Source organism: Larimichthys crocea, chromosome VI (assembly GCF_000972845.2).
Source record: "Larimichthys crocea isolate SSNF chromosome VI, L_crocea_2.0, whole genome shotgun sequence".
NCBI lineage: Eukaryota > Metazoa > Chordata > Actinopteri > Sciaenidae > Larimichthys > Larimichthys crocea.
This window is the reverse complement of record NC_040016.1, coordinates 14,812,749-14,839,779: the sequence shown is the minus strand read 5'-3', so window position 1 is coordinate 14,839,779 and position 27,031 is coordinate 14,812,749. Positions and strand designations below refer to the sequence as shown.

General features: G+C 39.4%; 1 protein-coding gene across 13 annotated transcripts in view; it reads right to left on the bottom strand.

The window, feature by feature from the left end:
• r3hdm2 (R3H domain containing 2) overlaps positions 1-27,031 on the bottom strand; it is a 50,619-nt gene that overhangs the window by 4,923 nt on the left and 18,665 nt on the right. For 2 of the 13 annotated variants that reach the window (XM_019268689.2, XM_019268692.2), the window contains exons 3-23: positions 22,629-22,771; positions 21,268-21,414; positions 20,911-21,133; positions 20,206-20,247; positions 18,398-18,484; positions 18,077-18,221; positions 17,309-17,387; positions 16,539-16,598; positions 15,839-15,979; positions 14,896-15,004; positions 13,959-14,054; positions 13,320-13,369; positions 12,565-12,618; positions 9,051-9,286; positions 8,098-8,270; positions 7,457-7,555; positions 5,994-6,287; positions 2,226-2,361; positions 1,400-1,557; positions 232-371; positions 7-107 (exon numbers count right to left, since the gene is read on the bottom strand). In XM_019268689.2, the coding sequence (XP_019124234.1) occupies positions 7-107; positions 232-371; positions 1,400-1,557; positions 2,226-2,361; positions 5,994-6,287; positions 7,457-7,555; positions 8,098-8,270; positions 9,051-9,286; positions 12,565-12,618; positions 13,320-13,369; positions 13,959-14,054; positions 14,896-15,004; positions 15,839-15,979; positions 16,539-16,598; positions 17,309-17,387; positions 18,077-18,221; positions 18,398-18,484; positions 20,206-20,247; positions 20,911-21,069 (2,359 nt within the window). In that variant the 5' untranslated portion in view covers positions 21,070-21,133; positions 21,268-21,414; positions 22,629-22,771. The remainder of the gene's footprint in view (positions 1-6; positions 108-231; positions 372-1,399; positions 1,558-2,225; positions 2,362-5,993; positions 6,288-7,456; positions 7,556-8,097; positions 8,271-9,050; positions 9,287-12,564; positions 12,619-13,319; positions 13,370-13,958; positions 14,055-14,895; positions 15,005-15,838; positions 15,980-16,538; positions 16,599-17,308; positions 17,388-18,076; positions 18,222-18,397; positions 18,485-20,205; positions 20,248-20,910; positions 21,134-21,267; positions 21,415-22,628; positions 22,772-27,031) is intronic. The other 11 variants (XM_019268697.2, XM_019268694.2, XM_019268690.2 and 8 more) reach the window with 11 other exon arrangements.

Genomic DNA, 27,031 nt, shown 5'->3' with positions numbered 1-27,031 from the left:
TCTCACCTGAATATTGCTGTGGCAACTGTTGAGGGTTGCAAGGGGACGGCGACTGTGTGATTTGATACTGCTCAGAGCTCGGGGGCTGCAGGTAACCTACTGACGGGCTGCAGGAAACACACATACAAAAAGGTAATTCGCACACATACAGGATGATACAACAATCCTTATGTTAATGTTAAATTCACAACAGTTCTCATTTGTATGAATATAACATAATTACATACGTACCTTGTGCTATTCTGCTGTGTAGGTGTGATAACACTGTAGTAGACAGGCATGGGTCCCTGGACAGACTGGCTGACTGGCACCATCACCTGTTGCTGGTACTGCTGCTGCACCACCTGCTGATTTTCATTTCCCACTGGTACCTAGAGAAGTGTAAAGGATCAAGAGAAAAGACACTGTTTAGGAAAAATGAAAAGACTAATTAATAAATAAATGACTAAAAGAAAAGAAGAATTAACGCAGCACCAGTCACTTTTACATTTCAGTAAAGACTGTGTCTGTTCATTTTTATCTTGCTCTGTTCACAAGCATTTTAAATAGTACAATAATATTATTATACCAGAGTTCTGAATGCCTTTTCTAATCTGATTTAAAAACTAATGCATGCTCTGTGATAGTGTAGCTGCCATTTCCTGTTATGCTGCGGTGTGCTCATGCGCTGCAGGGAAAATCCGGACTGTCATCACCTGGCAGATGCCGTGGAGGAGCAGCCATTTAAATGGCCAATAAAATTCACAACATCCTTTTGATGAAGTCCATGTTTACTCATCGTATGCCCTCTTAACAATTTCATGCCTTTCACATGGATTAGGACCGTGGTCCTTTTTGGCATGCAACACACAGGGTACAGATGGAAAGAGCTTCACGTAGCACTCCAAAAAACACATAAAAGTACACAGGCGGCAGCAACTTTCATCAACTCATTAAACACAATCACAAGTATGGGGTTTGACCAGAGTTTGACAGTTAGTTCAAGCAGACTTTAAATAAAACTTGTGCATTTTCACCATTTACTTGGTGGGTTTCGTTTAGCTTGCGCAATTGTGACGTTTTGGTGGTCATTTAACTTTTTCTTCTTTTTTTTTTAGCTTTATTTGACAGACAGCTTGAAGAGTGACAGGAATGTGGGGAATGACATACGGGAAAGAGCCACAGGTCGGATTCTAACCATGGGCCGCCGCAGCAAGGACTGAGCCTTTGTACATGGGGCGAATGCTCTACCGGCTGAGCTAAACAACACGTGGTCATTTAACTTTACTCAGCAAAAAATGTAAGTGCGCACTAGATGGAGCTGTTTAACAAAGATGAGGCTGAAATGTCAAACTCACATTTATTAAATGATATAAAAGTTATTTTTTAGTTATTTGTATAAATAACTAACTGTCCATACCTGATATGATGGCATCTGCGGATACTGGACCATTATGCTTTGCATTTGTCCTCCCATGCCTGCCCTCTGGGAATTGAGCAGACCAGGGTTTTGGGGCTGCTGCACACCCATCATGCTCTGGTAGCTCGGCTGCTGGCTGGGCATCATGGTCTGGAGACCTGATCACAGACAATTGGAGTAGAGAAATTAGAGTAGGGTGATAAAAGAAGAGGAGATAAAGGGAAGAGGGATAGTTGGATATTTGGCCTTTGAGGGGAAAAACAATCACTGCACGGCAGGACAGATAGTTAATAGCACTTTCACAACAAGTATTTGTAGATGATAAAAATGTAAAGTATAAAAATCTTGACCATCACAAAACTTATTTTGTAACATATTTCAAAGCAGACACTGATGGATAAAAGGTCTTGCTGACCGCAGTTTGGCAGGCCTCCACTATGAGTCAGAGTCCATTCAGGTTGTCAACAATGTCTATCAGTCTTGTACTGTATAAACACACAGCCAACCTTCACAGATCCCAAATGAAAGGTACTGAAAGATAAGGCTGTCATGGTTTTCCATGAAAAAAAAAGAAGAAAAAAAAAGCTCTATTTTGGTCTGAGCACGTTTGACTTGGCAGAATGTTGCAGGCACGAGGCTCAAAATCAACCTTTCACTGGTCGACTTTTGGCAGTGAGTTTTTTTTTGTTTTGTTTTTTTTAAATTACTCTATTCTGATTTGCAGTGATGTTACAAAATACATAGAAAACATTGATATTATATGTCTTTATGTAGTTTTCTTTTTATGATGGCACAGCACAGTCACGGCATAACTAAATGTACTGACCTGACTGCTGTGTGGGCTGAGGCATGGGTTGTGTGCGCTGGGCAGAATAAGACACCTGGTGGGACATGGGCTGGGGCACACGGTACTGCTGGCCTGAGCTGGGATACTGACCAGGAGGGTAGTATGACACCTGTATCTGAAGAGAAACAGTACAAAACAATTTAGATAGTGATGGATAGATGGATAGATATGATTTAATAGACAGATATATAAAAGATATTAATAAATATACAAAGATGAGAGAAGAAAAACTGTTGATGCCTTAAATTAGCTGTCTTTAACCTCATCCACGTGTGACACAGAGCTGATACCCCCTTCTATAAATCCATAACATTGAGAACATATTATTATATATGGTATACTTCGTTGGTCAGTTAGGCAATAAACCATGAGACATACTATATGAAAAGATTAGGTTTGGTTGGAGGGAATTTCTGCCAAAAATGATTATTTCTTTTGGTAAACACACATTTAGACTTTAATGAATTTATGCTCTCATGGGTTGGAAGAATATTTCAAAATGTAAATGTGACAAATTATCGCAGATTTTTACTGTCATGGTTCAGTCTAAACTCATTAAACCTGTAGTAAAAACTTACTTTTTGGCTTCTTGAGAGCAGCAGAAACCACTGACATGTGATCACCTTTTAAGTTGATACATGAAACCTGTTAGCAAACAGTGACCTATTTACACAACAAGCTGATGTGGAGCAACATTAGCATTGATTTGGAATTATGTGTTTGCCTGCCCGATGATTTTAAGTAATATTCACTCTCCTTTTAGTTCTGCTGTCGGTCTCCTCTTCCCTAAGGGTAATAACTGTCTCTCTAGAAGTTAAATGCTCCACTATGCTCTCCAGCTAGTTGATAACTTTTCCTGCTGTGTGGTGCAGTCAGCTGCCTGCTGCTGAACACAACAGTATAGATGACATATGAGGTTGGTGACAGTGAACCAAAACAGTTGAAATTCGCTATAAAGGCTTGTCACTACAGATGTATACGACAATTATCTGTGGGTTCATTAATACCCTCGATGCCTTTCACATACAGGTAGTCATGTGATTTGTTGTTAATTCTGAGCTTCCTTGTGAACATGTACAACAGCTACAGAGGTGCAAGCGTCCAACGACGAAGACTTCACAACATGCGGCTTATACAACTGAGCTAAATGTCTAAATACGGAATTTCCAAACGAGACATCAAATGGACAAACCGAGAGGAAATTGAATGTTAGGAGGATCGATAGTTCCTGCCTCCACCTTCATCTGCATACATGACAACATTCAACCCATCTAGAGGCTGCAGTGGTGTCAATATTTGCACTTGTTACACTGTCGAACACCCACACATCGAACAACACAGTGCCATATTCCTTTCCCAACCAATGCTGTTCATACAAGCATGGAGATCTAAGAATGAGGATAATATAAGATGGTCTGTAGGGTGATAAAAGGCATGAAAAAGGAACACAGGTCGGAGCTTGGAACTAAAATGAAAGGCAAATACATAAAAAAAAAAACTAAAAAAAACAGGTATTACGATGCAGTAAACCATTCGTAAGATTGCAAATTGTAGATTTAAAATGTGCACCTGATTCCAGTTAACATTATTACTCATCACATGTACTGTGAAGAAGTCACACCTCGGATAATGTATTTCATTGGTGTTTGCATGCTTTAATTGACAAGCTGCTTTAAGGGGAACACTATTATCAATAAAAAATAAATAAATTAGTCACTTCAGCTATTAAAAACTCTTCTTAACAGACCATCTTCCTATACAACTTAGCAATATCACAGGGTCTAATGTCTCCCATAGGGTGTTTAATGGCCAGGTCAATTTAGTTCTCTCTCCTCAAATGAATTATAATAACTATTTTATGGATTCAAGTAAAAGCCTGAGGGTGGGGAGGAAGAGTGTGAGTGACAGAGAGTGAGAGAACTCATTATTATCACCGCCTCTGCAATTAGAAGACTGTGACAGGCTAGCTGACTGACTGTGACCGGGCTTGTGAAGGTGACGCACAGCGCTCTGAGAGTGAGGGCCGAACTCCCTACTGGGTGAATCCTGCTACTTTACGAGAATCACATCACCGAGATGTCAAACCTGAGTGAGTTTATAAAAGACGGATCTTTCCAATTTGTGGTATTTATAGCATTTATGCATTTCTACAGTGCACAGCAGTTCGACTGAACAAACAAAAGCGTAACATTTGCCTACAGGCACGCGGCGCAATTCAACGTACTTGAAGGATAAAAGTTTCCAAAAATAAACGAATAATGAAGACATAACAACAAACAACATTTGGTTCTTTCATGGAAATGTGTACTTTTCCCTTTAATTAGTACCAAAGTACCTGTTTTTCCTCAGACTTATTGAATAAAATAAATTTGAAATTACAGACCTTTAAAGCATTACAGTTTTACAGAGGAGAGAAAGAGTGGAGACATTTTGCATTTGGATCAAGAGGCAATGGCCTCTGTCTTTGTAACTGACTAACATGTGGTACAACAGAACAGGTTGTGTTTACACATTTTCTCTGAATTTTATAGCCAGATTCAGGTGCTGTAACTGCGCCACAGCTGGAAACATATTAAATACAAACAATGAATTTATTGTAAGTAAAGCTAGCCTGAGCCATTGTCAGTTAAACCAGTTATTACTTCCTTGTACCAGGAACTATCACTTACAGAGAGACGGCGTGACGTTATTCAACCACATTGGATGTTACTTGTCCATTATAGGAGCTTAACAGCAACAACAAAACTGTCATAACACTCACACTGTGTTATATAAAAAGCGTCTGTATCTGCAAGTTAAACAAAGTGGAGCAATGATCAGACTGTGTACCCTTCTCTTTGATTATCAAATCTTTACATTAACACTACTTGTTATGAGGTGTAAGGAACATGATCTTCCGTAGTGACAGGAGCAGAAACATCTGATATGAGACTGTGTCAGACTGTTTGAAATGAAGTAAAAGCTTTGAGTCTACTTTAAAAGATCCTCTCCAGACATGCTTCAAGAAAATTAGAAAACTAATCTGCTCAGAACAATATTTACTCTCTAATATGAGTTTCCACATTGCTGTCCGTCATTCCAAAATCTATGAAAGCTTAAATACAACGTACTATTATTAGTTTGATCTACACATTAATATTTCACATGTGGAAAAAAAATCCTTAACATAATAAAAGGAGATCATCACTGCAATGACCCCATACATACACTGTAAAATAGATGATTAGTACTGTGCATTAATAATCATCTCCACACTTCCACAGCCGTGAGTGTGTTCGTGCCATAAGTGCTCAGACGTGCGCTCCTGAGAGCACTTCCACAAGTCACGACTGTTCTTCAAATTGGCTCTGAGCAGGTTTGAGGAGATCTACAAGCACCAACATTGATAATATTTAAAATGGATGATCCTCGTCCAAATTTCCCTCGACACAAATTTGGATTTCTTCAATAAAAATCAACTATGTCTCATGAGTAAATCAGACTTCCGCCATTCATTTGAACTATGGTGGAAGTGCTATTTCTTTCCTCAGATCCTAGGATCTGTGCAAATTTCAATGCTCTAAATTATTTCTTATGAAACATTTGTAATTTCCTGCAAAATCTGTACATGAAAGAATATTAAATTACCACTACCAAATATATTTTGATTGTCCAGTACAGTGGATGTAGACAAAACCGCCTTCTGAGAGGTACTATTCTATCCAGCCTACGCCACCTTTTTCTCACAGCCAGTGGAGAGTTGCGTACCTGTTGAGGTGGAGGAGGCTGCATGTAGCCTTGTGGGGGCGGTGGGGCCTGCATGACAGGCTGGGATGGAGGCGGTGGTGGAGGTGGAGGATGGGGGTGTCCAGTGGCAGGCTGGTAGCCAGACGGAGGCGGCATAGGCTGACCCGTGGTAGCCATGATGTAGCCTGTCTGAGGAGGGGGGTGCTGGGACAGCACCGTAGGGGGGGCCTGATACATGGGGGGAGGCTCAGGGTTCTCGCTGGAGCCCTGCCGACTCAGCGTCATCTGGCTGAATTGGGGTGCCAGCTCTTCTCCCTATAAGGAATGGGAATGATGTCATTGCTGGGTTAGTGCCACTACACTAAATACAAGTACAAGATTATCAGTATTAATCTAGATTAATACAAAGTATTGAATACATCATGTGTGATACGCTGAAAGACAGAACTCGGAAACAGAAATTGAAGTAGCAGGCACTCTAAGAGTCAACACACTGACTTCATATTTAATCCAATAATACCATTCATTACAAAGTGCATTAGAGCAAACCGCTGAATGCATCATCTAGAGATATGTAAAGCTTTACTGTATAATCTATGGCTGTATATATCTAGCTTTATCTATCTGTATTTAAGGTTGTAGGTCATGACCTGGGCTGCGGACATGTCAGCTGCTGGTATCTCTCTATCAGTGCCTCTTGTGAATTTTGAAGTTGTGCTGTGAGGTCTGAGAGATTAAAAGTGATCACCAAAGCCATAATATTACATTAGTAATGGCACGAGAGCTCTGGAGACACAAGTGTTAAAGGAACACTGTGACATTTTGGAAAATATGCCCGTCTATCGTCTTACAAAGTCACATGAGAGTATCGATATACATGTGTTTAGCTGTCCTGTACAAAACCAAGGTGACTCCTGGATGAGACGGTGGCCAGATTAGGAACTAAAGCTAAGGACACAATTCTGCCGTTGTTGTTGTTGTAGATCATATCTGACTGTGGGTTCGACAGAAAACCCTAAAATGTTCCTTAAAATATGGCTGAACATGTTCAATCATTTCAATGATTTATTTGATAAATGAATATTAAAAAATGAGAATGGATTAAATTGTTAAATTGAGTAAAACTTATTTTTTCTATTTCTATCTTTTAATTTAGTTACACAGTTTCATTCTTTTCTTTAGTTAATAAAATATAGAACAAAAATATATAGGGTTTTGCTATATCTTAATAAAAATGAACTGTGCTTGACAGACCATACTACAAACAATAAAAAGGAAACATAAAATGCTATCCGTGTTATCTGAATGGTTGAAAGCAGCACGGTTACCCGACTAATACGAATGAAAACAGGGTGTAGCAGCGCAAGTTTTTCTAACAGAATAAAGCAAGCTAAATAGCTAAATGCAATGTGTGAGGGTGGTCAGTGATGTAGTCTTTAACAAAAATTAATATTACGAAATGAAGCTACAAGAGGTGTCAGTACCATTGTGTACTGCTGGGGAGGAGAAACTGGCAGGAGAACCTGGGGGCAGGAAGGGCTGGAGTAGGAGACAGGCTGAGAGGGCTGCAGAGACGCCACCGGCTATACACACCACCAGAAAGAAGGAGGAAATAAAGAGGCAGAGCAAAGAGAGAAAGTGGAGCAAGCCAGTGAGAGGGAGGGTGTCCGAAGCATAAGACCGGATAAGAGGGGAATAAAGAGAAATTAAGACATGGGAAAGATGTGGGTTAGAACACAGAGGAAAAATTGTTAATGGACAGATGGATAGAAATGGAAATTAAATTTAGTTTCTGAATATTTTACAAAAGTAATAAAACTGAGCACCTACTATTACTCAGAGTGAAACAAGAGAGGAAATGGCTGTCATTACAGTATGTTGTCACTGAGTGTAAATGGCTTTGATGTTGTTGCTCAAAGTACCTTCTCCTTACATGCGACCAGAAACAGCCTCTGACTCACAACATTCATTTAATTACCAACCCATCTGTAGTAGGAAGGTGGACAGGGGATCGCTAAAGATATTGTATTGACCAAAAGATTCAATTAGATCCTCTGTAACTTGTACATATGCCTTTATTTTTACTGGCATGGATGACATAAATGCAGGTAGTGGAGATACATACCTGAGCAATCATGTGGTTGCCCATGGGGTGTTGCTGTGGGGTGGGCAGCAGGGCAGTCTGAGGCTGCGGCTGGGGCTGCGGCTGGGGCTGTTGTGATGGGCAGGGAAGTAGGCTACGGCTAGACTGGGAGGCTGCAGGTGGGGGACACACATCAGGACTGACTAGGGGCAGGCCTAATGATGCACAAGAAGACATGATAGATAGACATATTCTTAAGTTAACATTCCGTTTAGAGGTGAAACCTCTCTAGTTGAAATGATTAATAATCGTATGAAATGATCCAAGTTTGTTTTAAATCTCAGGGAATGTATTCATCAAGGAATAGACATTCATTCACATCAGTTGTTTTCAGTGTTGGCATTTGTAGCATAATTGCTGTGAGTTCCTGTAAGTCTGTTTATAGGACAACTGTGAGTTAAGCTGCCAGAACACTCCCTTAAAACTTCTTGAATAACTTTGGAAAACCCCTCCTGGATTGGGGGGCTGTGACTTTCTTGACAACTATTTCATAAGCCACTTTTCACATCAACAACTCACTGCAAAAGTATAAACGACTTTCAGAAGAGACTGAAAATGCATGTTTGATCCCTGTATTTAAACAATATTGCGTCTCTATGCCGCTCGTCTTTTTCCTCTTCACTCCTCTACTCTTCAATGTGGCCACTCAGAACATGTTTAAACGTGATTTCAGACACGGTTGGGTAACACAGTAGAAACTACTTCAGTATTTCAAGCACATAGCGACCCTTAGTCAGGCCTGAGAGTGTTTATTTAAGTCCAGTTTAACCTGTTTCCAACGGCTTGTTTTATGGAGGAAATACATTTCTAATGAGTAAAAATGAAGAGTCTCTTGACATCTGATCCGTCAAGCAGCCAAGAGTAACCGGTATGATAGAGCTAAATATATACTAACTCTAACCCCAAATCTATCAACTTTCCTCCAAAGTCCTTACCAGAGCGAGAGCCTTTGCAGCTTCCCTGTGAGCCTTTGTTGCTGCCGAGGCTATCCCCTCTGGTAAGGATGGAGATGCCAGAGAAGCTGCTAGCCTTAGTGACGGGCGGCCGGAGGGTGCGGTTGGAGCTGTCTGAATCGGTGCTGCTCCAGGGCCGTGGCTCCAGGCACTTCATGTCACTGTCTGTGCTGCTTTGACGACTGCTAGATGCTCGACTGGAGCTTTCACGGTTCCCTCTGAGAGAAGACAGAACAGGGAGGAAGAAGAGAGAGACAATGAGATGAAATGAAGGGGATCAAATGGGTATAGGCGTAGGAAAGAAGAGGTGACAAGGGAGTTAAAGCAAGGAGAGTTAAGAATTCGCAGGTGGGAGGATGTGTACAGGGGGTAGAGTTGAAAATTAAGTCAGAGGAGAGACAAAAAATGTATATGGGTAGGATGAGGGGTATATAGAGAAAGGGAAAAGGAGAACATAGGAGAATTTGAAGCAGAGAAGAATGTAGGTGGAAACAGAAACAGAAGGAAAGTCAAAGACAAAATAGGACAGAGGGGAGAGCAGAAGCAGAAGAGCACAGTAAGGTCATACACTTAAAGAGGACACAGTGTGACAGGCTTTAGGATGGGGCATTCAACACAAATGCATACTGGCTGGTTTAGTACAACCACAATACAAAGAAAATCAGGCAACACCACCAAACAATATTATTTCCAATTTTAAACAAACGACCACACATTCTCACACACACACATACAAACCCATCCACAAAGAAAACAAAAAAAAACATACATGCAGGGAGAAAAGACTTTAGACAACCAACACTGGGGTGTAAGAGGATATTACAGTGACACGAGATGAGACAAACATCCATGAATTCAACACACAAATGATCTAAGACTGGAGACAACATTCACATAAATGACTTCACAGAATGAGTACTTGCATACATATGTGTTATCACTTGAATACAGATAAAAAGGTAACACATGCGTTTAAAATATGTTGTATTAAAGACAAGAAAAGACACGACGCACATAAACACACCCGTAAATTAACACATAAGATGTACATCCACACTCAGACAGTAAGAGCAGATGTACATCAACACTCAGACTCAAACTCACTTATCTACAAAATAACCACTTGCTACCACTGGATCACCACTATGGTTCTTTAAACTATATTGCTGTATACACACTCATTGTGTTGCCGTGATGCTGTCACCCTGGATTAGGGTAGCTGCCGAGAAAACCAATGATCACACTGTAAGCGTAACCACCACTCCGGGGAAAACCCCTCCATCAAATGGTTGGGTCTGCCATTGACATGTCAGCATTAAGTATATTGTTGTTTCATTTGAACATGTCCTACTGTGTTTGTTATTGAAAATAACAAAATAAATAAAAATGAAATTCAAAAAAAGCAAATTGCTCTGAACATATTGTGGTGTGTCATTAAATAGGGTGAAGATAGAAAGATTTTCTTTAATGCAAAGGACAGCAGAGTAAAAAACACAGCTGGGTGAGCTGTAAACACTTGCTTTTTTCATCCTCTTTGAACTGAAGAGGGATATGAATTGAGTACATCCATGTAGAGAGAACAAGGGTAAAGTGAATTTAAAATATGTACGGCTGATTGTGGGAATCTCCATGACGATAACAGGGATGTGGTATGGGTTGTAAAACCCTTGTGACGGTGAGTGGTGTTTGAAGGTGGCTGTGGCTGATAAATATTTCAGAGAGACTGTAATTAATGGAGGATCTATTTTGAGTCCTCTCTCTGCACAGCCTATTTTAAGGAAGGGTGGGTGCTCTGCCATTCTCTGTTAAGGGAGGTGCACACTTGTTTGCTTGGCTCTGCAGACAAAGATGAGAGCAGGATGAGCGGGAGGAGGAAACGGAGGAGGAGGGATTCGGCTGTTGATCACATGATATTCATTTCCACTCTCTCCTCACGACAGCATTTACCATCACACGCACTTACAAGGGAAGCAGAGAGGCTGTGGTTATGTGCTTCCTAAAAGGGTTCAATTAACCCACATCTCACTAAAGAGTTTTGGTTCATTCAAATGAAGTCTGAGGTTTTATGGTGTTCTTAGTTTAACAGCAAAGGTTAACATCTAATACACTTTATATGAATGCTGGCTTTGGGATAATAAGCTCATTTTAGGTGGATTGTGAAAGGCCATAATAAGATTTTAAACTTTAAACTTCAAACATAAATCATATTAGATAACATGTCAACGTCGAATGAAATTTCTGCATGCAGCACATAAAAAAGTGATGACAAAGGAATCAACAAGAGTCACCAAGTAATTGGTTGTTTCAAATGAAAAATGTTTCACAACTAAAAGGGAAAAAAAAGGCTATATGTGACAGCTAATCTTAAAGTTTCTAAATAACATGCTGCAGACAAAACACAATGTTTACACACAGCAGAATGTATATGACCTTTTACATTATGAAAAAGAAAAAACTGTATACACTGTATGAACTCAAGAGCTGAAATGATTAGTCAACTGATCTATTGCCTAAAATAGTATTTACTGACCAGTTATGTAATGTTATGTATTTTTATTTTTGATTGTAGAAAGGTTTAATAAAAAAAAAATTTAATAAATAAATAGTATTTATTTTTTACAATAAGTGTTTATTACATATTAATTGTAGGAAGATTTTAGACGAGGACGAGGGATTCCATAAAGTCCCTTATTGGATTCTGGGGACGCTGTGGTTCAGTTTCTGTCTTCACAAAAGTTTTAAATCAATTATTTAAGCAATTTTTTGAGAAGAAGAAAAAAAGCTGAACATTAACTGGCCAGTTTCTAAAATTTGAATATTTGCTGGTTTTATTATTCCACTCCTTTAGTAAACTGAATATCTTTGGGATTTGATTGATGGTCGGACAAAACAAAAAAAAACCATAAATGCTCTTGAAGATTTCTGGAACATTTTTCACTGATGTCTGGTATTTTATAAAAAGAAATGTTAATCTAAAAAATAATCGATAGATTAATCAACAATAACGCTGCAGCCCTTTTAAGGTAGAAGAAAACATGAAAAGAAACAGAAAAGACAGTGTTGTACTGTTTTTTCTTTAGAGTCTTATGTTTCTTATTTTCTTTTCACCAGCTCAACAGCACCATTGCATGTATGTACTGCTACCATATTTGTAATACTATGCAACAGGTGACATGCTAACAAAAACTACAAGACTAAGTCAACCACAAAACAAACAGGTTACTGTGGAAGTGATGCAATTACTTTATATAAAAAAATGTAGTTGACGATAAATGGGTGGAAGGGTAAGTAGGTCAATCAGTCTCCAGTGAAACCACAAAGCAGCCATGCATGGGCCATGGGAAGCCCCACGGTGCAGTGCTGGAATAGCCATCAATCAGCCGACTACGCCAAGCAAAGATATATAAACCACCACAAGTCACCACTATCATCATCAAACCACTTTCAAAATATGGGCATGGCAACACACAAGTCAAAGTCAGCAGCACCCCAATACCTAAAGATCTGCCTCCTCTTTTGAGAGCTAGAGCAGTAGCCCTCAGTGGAAAGTCTGTTGGGGTTAACATTAGGAGAAAATGCTAGGGTTACAGGACTGGATTGGAGAACAGGAAGGGGTTCAGGGGAGGGTGAGATAAGGAGGGATGGGAGGTAGAGGTAGGCACAATGTAGAACCCCTGAGAAGAAGTAGAAAATAAAAAACGCACACAAGGCAGAAACTTTGACTGCTGAAACGCCCACGCTTCTTTCTCTCTCTCAGCATATTATGTCCTAATCTCTCAACCTCAAGGGCCAGGGTGTCTAGGAATGCAAGCTGACTGTAATTGCAGTATGAGCACACTTATTTCTAGCAAACATTCGTTCCTCTACCTGTAAATGTTTCTCAGAGACTGTGTGTTCCTTACAATCTGCATAAATACAACTAGTGAAAATCTAGCCTGGGAGAGAAACGCCAGCAAATGTGTAATAATCATTTGCTTGGCAATGAAAAGAATAAAACAAAACAAATGGGAAATAAAGATATGTAAATTCTCTTTTACAACTATGAATTCTTTGAAGGAGTTAGATTATTTCAAGTGGTCAGAATTATGCAAATAAACTACATTAATTTGTAAAATGAGTAATGTTCATATGTCTACAGACCCCTATCTCTCATACCTGAAACCTAGCAAGCTTTAAAAAGGGGAAAGGTGGCCACGATGGAGCTTTATAAATTGCATACATTAAAGTCTCCAGTAGGATGCATCATCTTACCTGTTGTCGTTGATGTATCCATTTTGAGAGGACTGTAAAAAAAAGGACACCTGCACATTATGAAATGCTTCATTCATCTAGGAGCACTTAAAATATCAAGTTTATGTATGAAATCATATGTAATATGTTACTTAAAGCAGTGGTACCCGATATATAACAGGACTGTGTGATTAATCTATGGTCACAAGATGAAAAAATAGATGTATTACATAAAAATATTACTTTTCTGTAACCTTTACTCTTTTCTTGCTAACTACTACATAGTTTTACCTCTTCGGGCCTGTAAAAACTATTAAGATTAAACAGTCTGGGAAAATAAAAAGCACTCTTCGAATGAGCTCTTCACAACTCATTAACATGCACCCTGAGACACGGAGTTGTGAGTAGAGATTGCTTTGTATTACCAGAACAAAAGCAAAACAAGTTGGGAACCACTGACTTGAAATATCAATATTACTACATTTTAATGCACCAGTTGTTAAACAAACAGTTCTTATTCGCGCCTAATTAAGAAATACTGACTTCTCACTAGTCAAAAGAGCTGGCGGTAACAGCTAATGAATGAAAAAAAATGTATTGTGATTTAATGGTAATCTGTCCTTCCCAGTGTTCGTTACCCTGTCCGGGTCCAATACTTACTTCCCGGGCAAAGATCCGGTCTCGTACCCGCTGATATTCTTCCTCTCGCTCTTCAATGGACTTGCTACGTCGCCCGTCCTGCAGTGGCACGCGGATCTAACATTTGGGAAGACAATCATATTAGGAAAAATTACATCTGAAATCTAATATGCACGATTCACAAATACAAATATTATCTAATTACATGTATAGCCACACTTGGTGTGATCTGCTGTAAAGATAGGAAGCAGCAAGTCACATGATAACTACAGTAGCATGAGAAGGGAGAGCAGCTGCCTGCCATCAAAACAAAAACAACAGAACCGAAACTGTGCAAAGTGAGTGTTTTGAGGGCTGGAATCTGCGTGGGAAGGTTTAACACCACAAACGTGATGGAGCACTTGCAGAATCATCATACAAAGGAATATGACAAATATGTACAAGCATTAGGCGCCAAAGAAAAGTGTTGATGCTTAAAACAAACATTGTTGGAAGGGATCAAGTGTGAAAAGCAAGCAAAGTTGCTAAAAAATGCTTTCTTATAATGATCAAACTGGTTAAATACATGAGTTTCAGTGCTTAATTGTAACCTCAAACTGATAGTTAGTCTGCTAGAAGGAACTAGGTATTAAGTTTCTAGTAACAGGAATAGTGAGTAATAGAAAATGTTGCAGTTGTTGACATACAGAGTTTAAATGTATGTGGATAGAGTGAAGTTTTGCAAAAAAAGCACTGGTCCTGGATAAAGATCACACACAAAGGTAAACCTGCAACAATGGAGGAGGAGGATGTTAAATGCATGGCAAGTTGAAAAGTGTAAGAGGGAAGAAAGTGGGACATGTTTGGACCATTAACTCCTCTTTTTTTCAAAGGTTTTGAGTGGTAAGAATGAAAAAAAAAGGATAGTGAATATAGTTGTATTGTGATAGCAAATGTTATGATGTACATTGCAGCCTACCTGATTATCATCCTTATCCATGCTGGCATCGTCTCTCTTAAGGATGAATTTTTTCTGGAAGTCCATGTTACGTTCATCCTTGATGTGTTCAGAGAACCGTTGTTCTGGGCTGTAGGAAAGAATAGATATATAATAATAGCTTCATAAACATAAAAAAACAAAAGCAACAGATCACAGTCGACAGTGAACGTGGCAATGTCGGTGCTTCTAAAACTGAATACCAAGCATCAGATCTTCACACATTTATTTGGAAAACTGTTAAGGTGCATTTGGCTGCTGTTAACGTTATCAACACCTCAACACAAGAATACAATAGCTGTGGTTGTGGGTTAAAACCAAACTTTAACCAGCTTGCTGTTAAATTAACAAGTGACTCGCTCCCTGGCTGAGGTGAACACACTGTGATAAGCCCACTGCGTGTTTGCCATTCATTGGGGTTTTGCATTTAATCAGTTATGTTAAAATGGGGCTGAAACTGCTTAATTTCTGAGGTGTATTGATAAAGTTTCAGCTGAAACAAACGTTTCAATTGCAAACATGTTCTGTTAAGGTTTGGTTCAGGTTGTTCTTCATCCAACTCAAAAATAGAGTTTATGGCTTTTGTTACCTTCATGCTGTGTTTCCTATGTCGCCTCATCTGCCATGTGGGTTTGTGATTGTTATAGAGTTCCCTTGAGGTTGTTTACATTATTCATGTGACCTTCTGGATTTAATTTCCATATAATAGCCCTCATCACAATCCCTATTGACACCACTACAATCCTGGCACCTGTAAAATTCAGATTAAGATATAGTATTTCCTCAACCATTATTAAATGTTTGAGTAATCCTGGTACATTCTACGTGCACCAATAAAAAGATTTGGAAAGCATAATTTCAGATTGAGTTTCCTGTGGCTTTAAGACTCCAGCTGCTCAAGACTTGAGTCAGGAACCAGACTCACATGCGCGTGTTTCCCGTCTTGTTGATGATGACTGCCTTGCCAGTCTGATCCACATTGTGGTCCATGCCGAAGTAGGCAGCCACACGGTGCAGCAGCATACGGTGATAAGAAGTCATCTGAGGAAACTTCTTATACTGATTACTGCAGGGAACAAAAAATACAAAGTTGTAAGTAGCATATCTGATGTCAACTCTGCTCTGCAGCCAATTGCTAAAGTTTTCTTTTTTGTTGAATGCTGTAATGTCTGCTACATTTCTTTTTAGCATTTAATACAGTATGCTAACATTACCCTCTGATGTTTATTCTAGGAAGAAATGACAAATGGATGCTACTAAACACTTAGAGGGGATGATAGATGTTTCACCAGTTTCCAGGAATGTTTTTGTAACTCCTATAATACGTTTATTTACTTGACAAGCAGGATATGGGTGGGGAGACAATTTGCTGTTTCTGTTTTGTACAAGATAATTTACTGCTTTCAGGCTGATTTCAAATCATAGGAAGTAGTCTAATAACACTACAGTGGTCACGGGGGAGCACAAGAGTTGTAGAAATACCGTCAGCTTATATTTGTGCCATAACATCAACTACAACTTGTCATACTTGTCTAATTACCTCAGCAATCTATAAATAAAAAAGGAGTGGTTGTAGAGAGGCTAAATTTAAATACAAGAGAGTGGTTATAAAGAACGTGGCTTACTTGTCGTCATTAATGAACTCCAGGATATCTTGTTCTAGTTTGAGCAGCATCATTCGATCCCTGCTGGGCCAAAATGGGGCGGGAGGGGGGAGAGCGAGAGAGAGAGATCAGAAGGGGGAGAGGGGGCAGTTTACACATACCAAACACAGATCAAAAGGCTCAATGTATGGTCATAAATACTCCCATGTTTGTATTGCTTCTGAAATGTATATCTTCTCAAACTGTAATATTATCAACCCTCCTTTAAACAACCGGGTGCAATCATGTCAGCTTTTTTGGGGAGAATTTTCTATTAAACATTCATCTACAAAATCCTGCAGAGGATAGAGGATTTAATCTTCTCAGACATTATTCTACTCACTAGCAAATGCAGGGACCCTCCTGCCAATGGAATATTAGCACTAAAATTTCTTTAATTTTATTTAATGTTTCCCTTTAACACAGCGCATTACAAGGTGCTTCAAGAATTGGCAGGTATATTAGTAGTCAGTGCATGTTGTAAAATCATATTTCACATTGACATTATTGAAACAACCAGACCTTTTGTGCATATTAATCAGTTTAAAGTATTGACCTAATGAGCTACTTAACACAGGAACAGACCATTTAAATACCTAACTTTGCCATTAAATGTAAAAATTAGTAGGCATTTAGATCAAAATTAATTAATACATTTTTTTTATGTATAAACACATATGTAAATGATCAAATAAATTAAAATAAATAACCAGCTCTACCCTTAACCTCCTCTCAACCTCCTCCCAACAAACCTGGGATTGTTTTTCAGTGTGTTGACCAGAAACTCATGAACATCAATGCCCGTGGAGTCAGTGTATTCCTGGCTGGAGTCTAACAAAGAGAAGAAAAAAGTAAATTAGGAGGCGAGAGGAAGAAAAGGTTGAGCAGAGACTGTTCGGGGAAAGAAAGAGAGTGACACTGAGAGTGATCTGAATTCTATGTAGCTCTTAAAATGGCACCCCAACCAGCAATGACATTCCAGGTTGTTGAGGAAGGATAAACATAAGAAGCAAATAGCATGAGACACCAGCTTGCTGTTCTTCTATGCTTTCACACACACACAGACACACTCCCTCTCTCTCACTCTCTCTCTCTCTCTCTACAGGGGATCATTTTCCACAATTTTCCACTACACTAGACAGTTAGGCTAGCCATTTCATCTCTGCTGCTCTCAGAGTCTAATGACGCCTGAGGGCCTTTGCACAGAGAGGCAGGTAATTAAAAAAAGAAGAGGGAGGGATACAATTATCTTCCGGAGGAATTAGCTTGACATTATATTAGTTTGGGTATTAATAATACAGTGGACATTACATTTACATGTAACAGTCATGACATGACAAAACTCTTGCTCTAGTATTCAGTCGCTTTGTGTAGTGAGAGTGAATAAATGAGCTAACTAAACTTGTCAAATTTTTGACAAAGTTTTTATTCTCGTCTTGTGTAGGATTAAGCATGGCAATGTGATTAGCACAAAAACAAGAGGCAATACAATAAATTTAAGCTCCAAAATTGCATCTTACCACGTGACAACATCTTTCGCGGAGTCTTGTCCTTTTTCTCCTTCTCTTCATTTTCATACTCGTCCTTTGAGGACTTCTCCTCTTCCTTGTCCGATGGACAGCTGATGTGAAGCTGGATGATATCCTGGAAAACGACATTCCACTGCTATGAGAAAAGATGGTACAATTTTTCAATTCTAATTTTTGTTTAGTTTATTTAGCGTTGTTAATGCTACACAAACTGTAGTTGCAGACAACAAATTGCAGGCTAGGCTAACTGCAGGGTATGGGACTAGGGTTAGGGTGAGGGGTTAGGAGTTAGAGACAGGAACAGCACAGTACCGATTCAGGAGGTCCATCATTGGAGAATGGACCAGAGGACTCCTCACACACTGCCAGACTCCGTACCAGCTTCAGTTTGGCATTAGACTGAAACAGAATCACACATAAATTACCTGTACAGCTACAGTAACTGTGTTTGGTTTTTGTTGTTTTTTTAAGGCTTTTCAAAACGTAGCAGAACAGTTTAAACTGTTCATCCCAACTGTATGTATCACATGCACCCAAAATTCATGCTATAAAGTTTTTTTTGTAGACAAGGTCCTCTTTACAACTCAACAGCTCAAAACTGTGAGTAATTTGACATTTAAAATCTGATTCATTTCAGTGTTTGGTGGTTGTTGTTTTTAGTTGTTGAAATGAACGAATGAAATGAAAAATAAAGAGTTTCTTTCACCTGATTTTTTGATTGGAAGAGAAGATCTTTTAATTTGTTTTGGCTCAGTTCTATATAAACGCCTTGTAAGAGTGAAAACATCAAACCCTGCATAATGAGTGACAGAGGTCCCTGAAGAATGTAAGAGGAGCTGAAGTGAGAACATACAGAGCTTTAATACAACATAGTTGCTTAGGACACTGCCCCTTTGGTGATTATGTATTTAAACCAAGAAGGAAATGATACAAGTGTGATCCAGCTACAAGTATGTTTACACTGTGATAACAGCAAGTTGCTCTTGTGCCTTTTACAGAAGGCATTATGAACTGGTTAAACATGGGATGTCACATTAGAAAACCACTCCCAAAACACACAGTGTTTGGACTGAACTCTAAAGTCTACCGCCGCCTTGACATCTTTAAAGATGCACACAGGCATAAAAAATACACACGTTGTCGAGTTATGAGTAAGGTAGGTGTGGCTGCACTACATTAATGTAATAGTTAGTGTTTGCTTCATTTAAGGTGGTGTGACATACGATAATGTAATAATACAGAGTTTATAGTTCAGTCCAAATGAAAATTTCTTTATTTATTCCTCCTATGCATGATTTCGGTAAAAATCTTTTTAATTATAGCATTTATTATATATTTATATATTAAATAGTACATACAATACAATATACATTAATATATAAATAGTTGGCTACAAACTTAAATTTCTAAAGGAGAAATGCTGAACTCTGGTGTTTAGCTCTGCAGTATTTAGAGGTGACATTTATGCATACAATGTCAAAGGTAGGACTTTGATGCATATCCAAACTAGGCAACTATTGTATAATTGTAAATGTACACAGACTAAGTGCAGAGAGAGTATGGAGGAAGTGGAACAACCGGAGTCGTTTTTGTCAAAGTAGTCGGCCAGGGAGTTCTTCTTCAGTTTGTGGTAGAAACAAACAGACTGACAAACACTATTCAAGAGGTCGAAGCAAGACACAAATCAGCTTCACAATGTAAAACGCAGTTTGCTCAGTTGAATGGAAAGTTTCCTGGAGTGAGCGATAAGACAAGCTGTGAGACTTTTTTTTTTTATTTAGCAAACCAACATCAACCAAATTTATCTGTTTATAGTTTTAATCAACTGTCTGAAGTGTATTCTCTTTCGTAACTTTACCGAGGTCACTCAAATCACGAGAGGGTTAATAGTAGGTACACTGTCCACTTTAAGCGCATGATAAGAAGACGGTGGTCCACTGTAGTTGAGAGGATTAGTTAACGTTAATATGGGAAGGTCATCTTATACAACAAACCAGCAGGGGGTTATTATCTGGGAGCAGGATTATGAAGTTATTTGGGTGACTATTAGAAAGATGAGTATCTTTTTTGTAGTTGAAAAACAAAACATATAATAAAATCAGTGAGCACAAATCACTTACCTTGGCCCTTTTCCTGCCATGGCTGTGATTAGGAGCCCGTTTCTGCAAGAGAAAATTATTTTATTTATCTTAATGACAATATTAATTTGCACAAGGCAGATACAAATAAACACATTTGGAACTAGATTGCTATGACTGAATATTAAAACATTTTATAGGCCAAGTTGTTTGTTGTGTTGTTTGCATATTAAGTTGATTTGAGGAGCCTGTCAAAAGAGTGCCCAGGTGTATAGAATAAGGGTAAGAAGTGCATAAACTTTTAAATGTGTTTTTCCACTGGAGAAATCTGATTTGCATGCATTTGCCTAAACTGGTTTGTAATCGGGTTTTGTGCCTTTAACAGATTCCAGATAGCTAAAGTGTCACTGTGAAGGCAGCACGGTGAGCTGTCTAGGATTCTTTCAGCTGTATGTCTTTGTATGCAGAATAACTAAATCCAAATCTGGTTGAAACTGACAATGAAATCAGACTACATGAGTCAGTTTTTACTTGTGTGACTGTGCACAATAATAAGACATTAGTATAGATCCTGTCCCTCTAAAACACTTAAAATATGGCTCTGCTAAAAATTATGGTAAGAGAAGGAGGGACACATTTTTATGGATCAGCTGCATACAAATGCTGGTTTTGCTCATCAACAAATCCATTGTTGTTATACAATCAAACAATAAAAACTAGCACTCTCATGTTGCCACTTCTTCCCACCTGTGCATCCTGGGGGGAGCTATCCTCAGGCTCCAGGCCCTCCCCTGTTCCTTCCTTGGTGCCCTGTGGTTGAGGGGAGGTCTTGCCTCGACTGCAGGGCTCGATGAGTGGCCCACTCTCTCCCTCCTGCTGGATGTCTGTTGTCAGGCTCACTGACATCTTCTTAGGGGAGGGGGAGAGGGTGGGAGTTGGGGAGGGGGTTGGGTGGAGAACCCAGGAGTGGCTGAGAGAGAAAAAAGGCAAGCAAAAAGAGAGAGAGAGAGAGAAAGAGAGAGAGCAATTCAATGAATGAGCAGACAGAAAGAGAGAAAAAACATATGCAATATTTGTGTGAGAGTGTACTATTATACTATCTACCTGTAGGTGGTACCAGATCTGTGCTGGACTCTGTACAGTGAGTCTGGATGGGAACCACACACAGGAAGATGAGGGGAACCCACTAAGGCAGTGTACTGGGCTGGGCTGCAGCGCAGTCCATAGCAAGCCTTAGCCTTTGGGGTAGGGCTGTGAGGAAAGAACACAAAGATGAAAAAAAAAGTAATACATTTACTGAAGTAAATGACTAATATCTGCTGGTTTAGTCTATTGCATCTTCAGCATAAGCTGCCTCATGTTGGGACAGAAAGAAAACAAAAAACAAAAAAAAACAGGTTAATCCAAACAGATACAATAACTACATCTAAACATCTCTTAGCAACAATTAATAATTATTTCTAACCCATAACTAGGGCTGCACGATACATCGTTTCTATATTGTTATGTAGATGCAATAGCCCCCCCAGAGGCTGCATTTACAGTAGCCCAGAACAGCTCTAGATAGGCCCTTTTATGTGTATCGCATGTTTGCACCAAACACAAAACTTGCAGTAATCACATTAATCTGTACTTAACATCTTATCAACATAATAAATCTGTTTGTTGCTTGAGTTTGAGAAGTTCATCATCCTTTACCAGCTTTGCCAGGGGGCCTATACATTTGAACATTTGGACAGAAATGGTAGATTACATGTAAATAATTCAACTATGACAATCCAGTTTATTCAGAGATGTGTGCTGCTTTTCCTAAATACCTCTCCACCTGTTCTCTCTGTACTTGTCAATGCTGGTATCAGAAGTGCATACAAGAAACCAAAACAGTCAAAGGTGATTTCTTGGATGAACCAAGTGTGGTAGAAGTAGGAGGGGTGTTCGTTAGAAGAGAACAGACTTTTACTACCCAAATGATGAAAATTATGATTGTTTAATTAATGATGAATAACAACCTGCATGTATCTAGTGAACTTTCCTGTATTCTTTCTTATTAAAATATATATATTGCTGATTTAAAAAAATATATATATATCACAATGTAATTTTTTTCAGACGTCGTGCAGTCCTACCAGAAAACCATCTAGTTTGATACAGTAAAAGGAGGTTGGTGGCAGTAATTCAATAAAGACCTATTCATCGGGGGAAAAAATAAAACAAGCCCAACAAGTTTCTTACTTCCACTTTTTTCTTTTATGAAGAATTTTACCATAAGGCAAAACCTTTTCATTTAATTCATGAGAATCAATTTCAAAATAAACGAAGATCAATTTTGTACTTTTTAAAAAAAAAAGAAAGAGTATTTAGAGTTTTAATTTTTCCAGTATGGCTACAAACTCAGACACATCTTTAGTATAACAATATGGCTATAATATCAACATGCACATCAAAATAAAGACAGTAATATTTACAGCAATCAGGTGAACTGAAGAGGTAGCAGCTAGCCAGCCAGACAAGGGGGAGGGGCACACTACCTCAGCGGTCACTGGACCCTCTCTCTTTTCTCGCCCTCCGGCTCAGTGCAGCAGCATGGTCTGTCCTCCAGTCAGGAGCCCTGAACACCAAGAGCAGAAGAGGAAGACACGGATGACGTCATGTTTCACACACTGAGTGACTCATCTCTGCTGCTGCTGCCGATTGTAGCAGGGAGGGGGACAAAGCAGCAGAGAGCTCAGAGCACACTGGCACACAGGGCTTATAAATGAGAACCTCGAGTCCAGTTTAATCTTCCTAAACCTTCTAAATTGTTAATTATTTGACTTTGTCACTGCTTAAAATGCTAGTTTCTACAGTGTGTGGGCAGTGCGCTGCTCTTTATGAATGGGAAATGTGTATTTTTGGAGAAAGAAGTTCAAATTGGGTTGCATAAGATCTGGTCCAGTGCTAACTAGAATTGCATTTCTACAAACAGTAGTGTGCTGTGATGCACGAAGAATCACTGAAATAAGAAAATCAAGTGTAACTGACTGACTGAATAAAATGCAGGACAAGAACAGGGCGGTAGTTATCGGTCTGAAGAGCTTTGATGATTTGATTTAACATACAACATTAAAACACATGTTGGTGATAACTGGTGATTGCTGATGGCCAGATGCTGATTGCTGATATAACCGAACCATAGTATGTGCTGTGCCACTGGACGACTCTGACTTAACAAAATAAAATTCTAAAAATCACACAACAAAATTGTTATTACAACAATATTTGGAATAAATATATCCTTATCATGGTAAGTATTCTCTCTTGCCTTCACTTACATCATTAAACACATTTCCCCAGCATGTAAAAACATGACAGGCTCTCAAACAGCTTTCGAGAGAATTTTGGCTCTAAAGCAGTAACTCTGACGTCTAACAATTCTTCTGTCCTATGAGCCAATACCCTACAGTATCACACAACAGTATCAGTTAGTACAGTGTGCTTGTTGAAAGAAAAATGGGTTCAATCCTATATGCATACATTCATGCAATAGTGAGATGAAGCACCAGGCATCTGTACCGTGATTGCCAGATCGTATGCAGGCAGCATGGATGAGTGCAATTCATGCACTGCATGCCTGTCCTTGCTTATACCTGTGCTGTGCTGTGCTGTGCTGTAGGACAGAGGAGATGACGGAAAAAAACGAGGCAGGGATTCCCAGTGTGGGGAAAACCCAGGCCTTGCAACAGCAAAGGCGTCATCAGCAGCAGCATCAGCAGCATTTCACCACATCATTGACCAGGACACCCACATCCCCCAAATCCCACTCTTCTTATACAAGCCTGCCATAGAGCAGCAGAGTACAGCCACACTATCTACTGTTGGCAGATCCAACTGCCTGACACAGTCTCTTCAAAGAAATCTCCTTTTGCTCACACACACACACACACACACACACACACACACACACACAGTTTATTCATGCGCAAAAAGAATGAATGGTTTTGGATTAGAGAGCAAAGATAATCATTCATCTCGAGTGTCAGTCTCATGGCTGAGCGAACCGTCCTAGCGTAATAGCAAGGAGGGGCTGCAGGACAAATAGTGAATCAGAGCCAGGGTTCTTATGAATAAACCAGCTTTACCTATTCACTCCTTCTTCAGCCATTTCTCTCTGTTCCCTCAGCTCTCTGCTCAACACTCCCCCCTGCTTCCCTCAACACACACACACATATACACACACAGGCCCACATGGTTGCCAAGGAGATGGCAACGTCATTCTCAACTGCTGCCATTTGTGTTGAGCGAGTTCCAGTGAGAAGGGCAGGAAGAATGATATTAAAAATAAATACGAGGATTGCAGTATGCACAGACTATGAGGGACGGACAGACAGAAGCAGAGCGAGAACAAGGGCAGGGGGAAAAGAAAAAGACACCCGGATGTTACTGCTGCTGTTTCCCAGTTCAGGCAATCTGAAGACTATGTTACAGACAGAAATGTGGGTTCGCAGTCATCGTATTGAGTAGCTGAAAGTCTAATTAATGCTGCTGAACTGATTAAGCCCCTGAGATGATTAGTGAAAACTACACAATGAGTCCAATAATTAGACATAGCCTACCTGTCCTTTAAGGCAAGATGGTATTGGTCTTTTTGCAATGCTCGACCCCAGTTTCAGTGCAATATCACCAAGCATGGACAGCTGTACACGTGCATTTGTTATGATTACATTATTTAGAATAATAAACTTTGTTAACAGCCAAACATCAAGCAAGTGCAACAACACAAGACATCGCAGCCAGCTAAAATTACTTACTAGAAACTCAGCTTAGTGACCGTCTTTCAGTCTTTTTATTTCATGAAGCTTGTGCTAATGAAGTCAGTCCAGGATTTATTTTTTTTCATGGTTCAGGAACAGAGTGGGAAAGACAGACACCATTCAACCTGATTACACATCAGTGTAGCATCATGGTAGAGGTATGGTAGAAAAGTTACCTAAAATATGATTATCTAAAAAAGAAAATACATGGGCGAGGAGATCCTGAACACAAGACAGTTCACATTGAGCAATAGACTCAAAGTACATACATTATCTAATCACCTGATAAATGGTTACTGGCGTTGGGGGAAAGAATTCTAGTTCTTAGATGCATCGCAATTCTCTCTCGAAAAACACTGACCGCTATATATTGACCATATCAGGCTCTAGTCATAACACAGGCTGCACACTGCAGACCCAACATCTACAACACCACCAGCAGCAGCACTAATCTCTGCCTGTTGTGTCCCAGTTCAGTCAGTGTGTTAGTCGGGACTAATGTTGTCATCTCTCTGCCAGCAGTTTGCATCATCGTATGTGGCTGCAGACATGCAGCAGGGCAGCTGATTCACACAGGACTTGAGCTAGTTACATCATAGCAAAAGAGGTTATGCATGTCAAGCTGCCCCTAATAAAACCACATTATTAAGCCAGCGTAATGCAGGGTGATATGGAGCGGTGCTATTATCCAATAATTAAAAGGAAATACTAATTGCCATTTAATATCTTGAAGAACTGAACAGTTAAAAATTGATGACATATCTTCTTGTTCCTGACCATTTTTTACAAAAAGCTGTAAACTCCACCACTATTTTTTAAACTGGTATTATTACTGGTATTAATTCAGTTCTGTATGTTGCTAGTTGCTCACTTCAGAAGTTTTTGTGGTGGCAATTCATTGAATCACTCAAAATTCTGCACAGATTTCCTTTGTCTGCGTGCCATCCTGAATAATCACAGAGCTGGTTCGAAAATCCCATGATATTACCAACAGCCACTTTTACATTTATGTCATACACTTCTTTCAACGATAAGCAACATCACAGCTGAGGGTATCGCTTTCAATTTGTCTTTAAGTACAAATAAAAACGGAAATGATCCATTTTTGCTTAGTTTCAGTAAAAAAAAAAAAAAAAGATTAACCAACTGTTTACTGACATTTATCAATGCCAAATTAACTTTTCTTAAATTTATATGAACACAGTGACAACTTTGCACATAAAGAAAATGACCAGGGTGGTTTTACAAAACCCCTTGAAACCTACACAGGTAAATCGACCGTGTAGGCAGACATACACAAACCACAAACCACAAACAAAACCCACCATCATCTGTCATGATGCAGTGCAGGGCACCCTGACCCATTTCACACACATTACCGGCTTTCCAGCCTCTTACACAGGCCCTCCTGATGACAGGCAACCAGCTGAGACACAGGTCATACACTGCCCTGCCCACTGTGTCAGGTTACCACGCCAAAAAATTCCACAGTGAAACTGTGTGTATGTGTGTGTGTGTGTGTGTGTGTCAGAGAGAATCAGTGAGTGAAAGAGACAGAGAGCGATCCCTCTGAGTACATGTGTTTATGTTTATGTTAAGGCACACAGAATATATATCACTGCTTTAGACAGTAGACTAGCAGGACAGGAATATTTCATGCAAGTAGGAGCTCACTGTCAAATTTAGCCTCTGTAGGTCAAGCTGGGTCAGGGTTTCAGCATTAGTTAGCAGCAGGGTGAGCCAAAGAATTGAGAGGAATTCTATTGCATGCAGGCTTGTCTATATTAAGTCTATAAGCTGATTACCATTAACAGTTAACTGACAGACATCATGCACAGGGGGCCAAAAGCCACGATATGATAATGACTGCTGTCCAAGAGCACCAATATATGAATATGTGACTCTGTGTTTTTAAAAAACAGGTTACATTTGGCTGAACCTTTAAGCTGGAACAAATTAATTAATGGGTCCAAATAAATATAAACAGCAATTTCTTGAATAAATATGCTAAACTATATGTAGGTTGCAGATTCTTCACACACAATGTAACATAAAGATTGGAGGGGGGTGGCATTGTC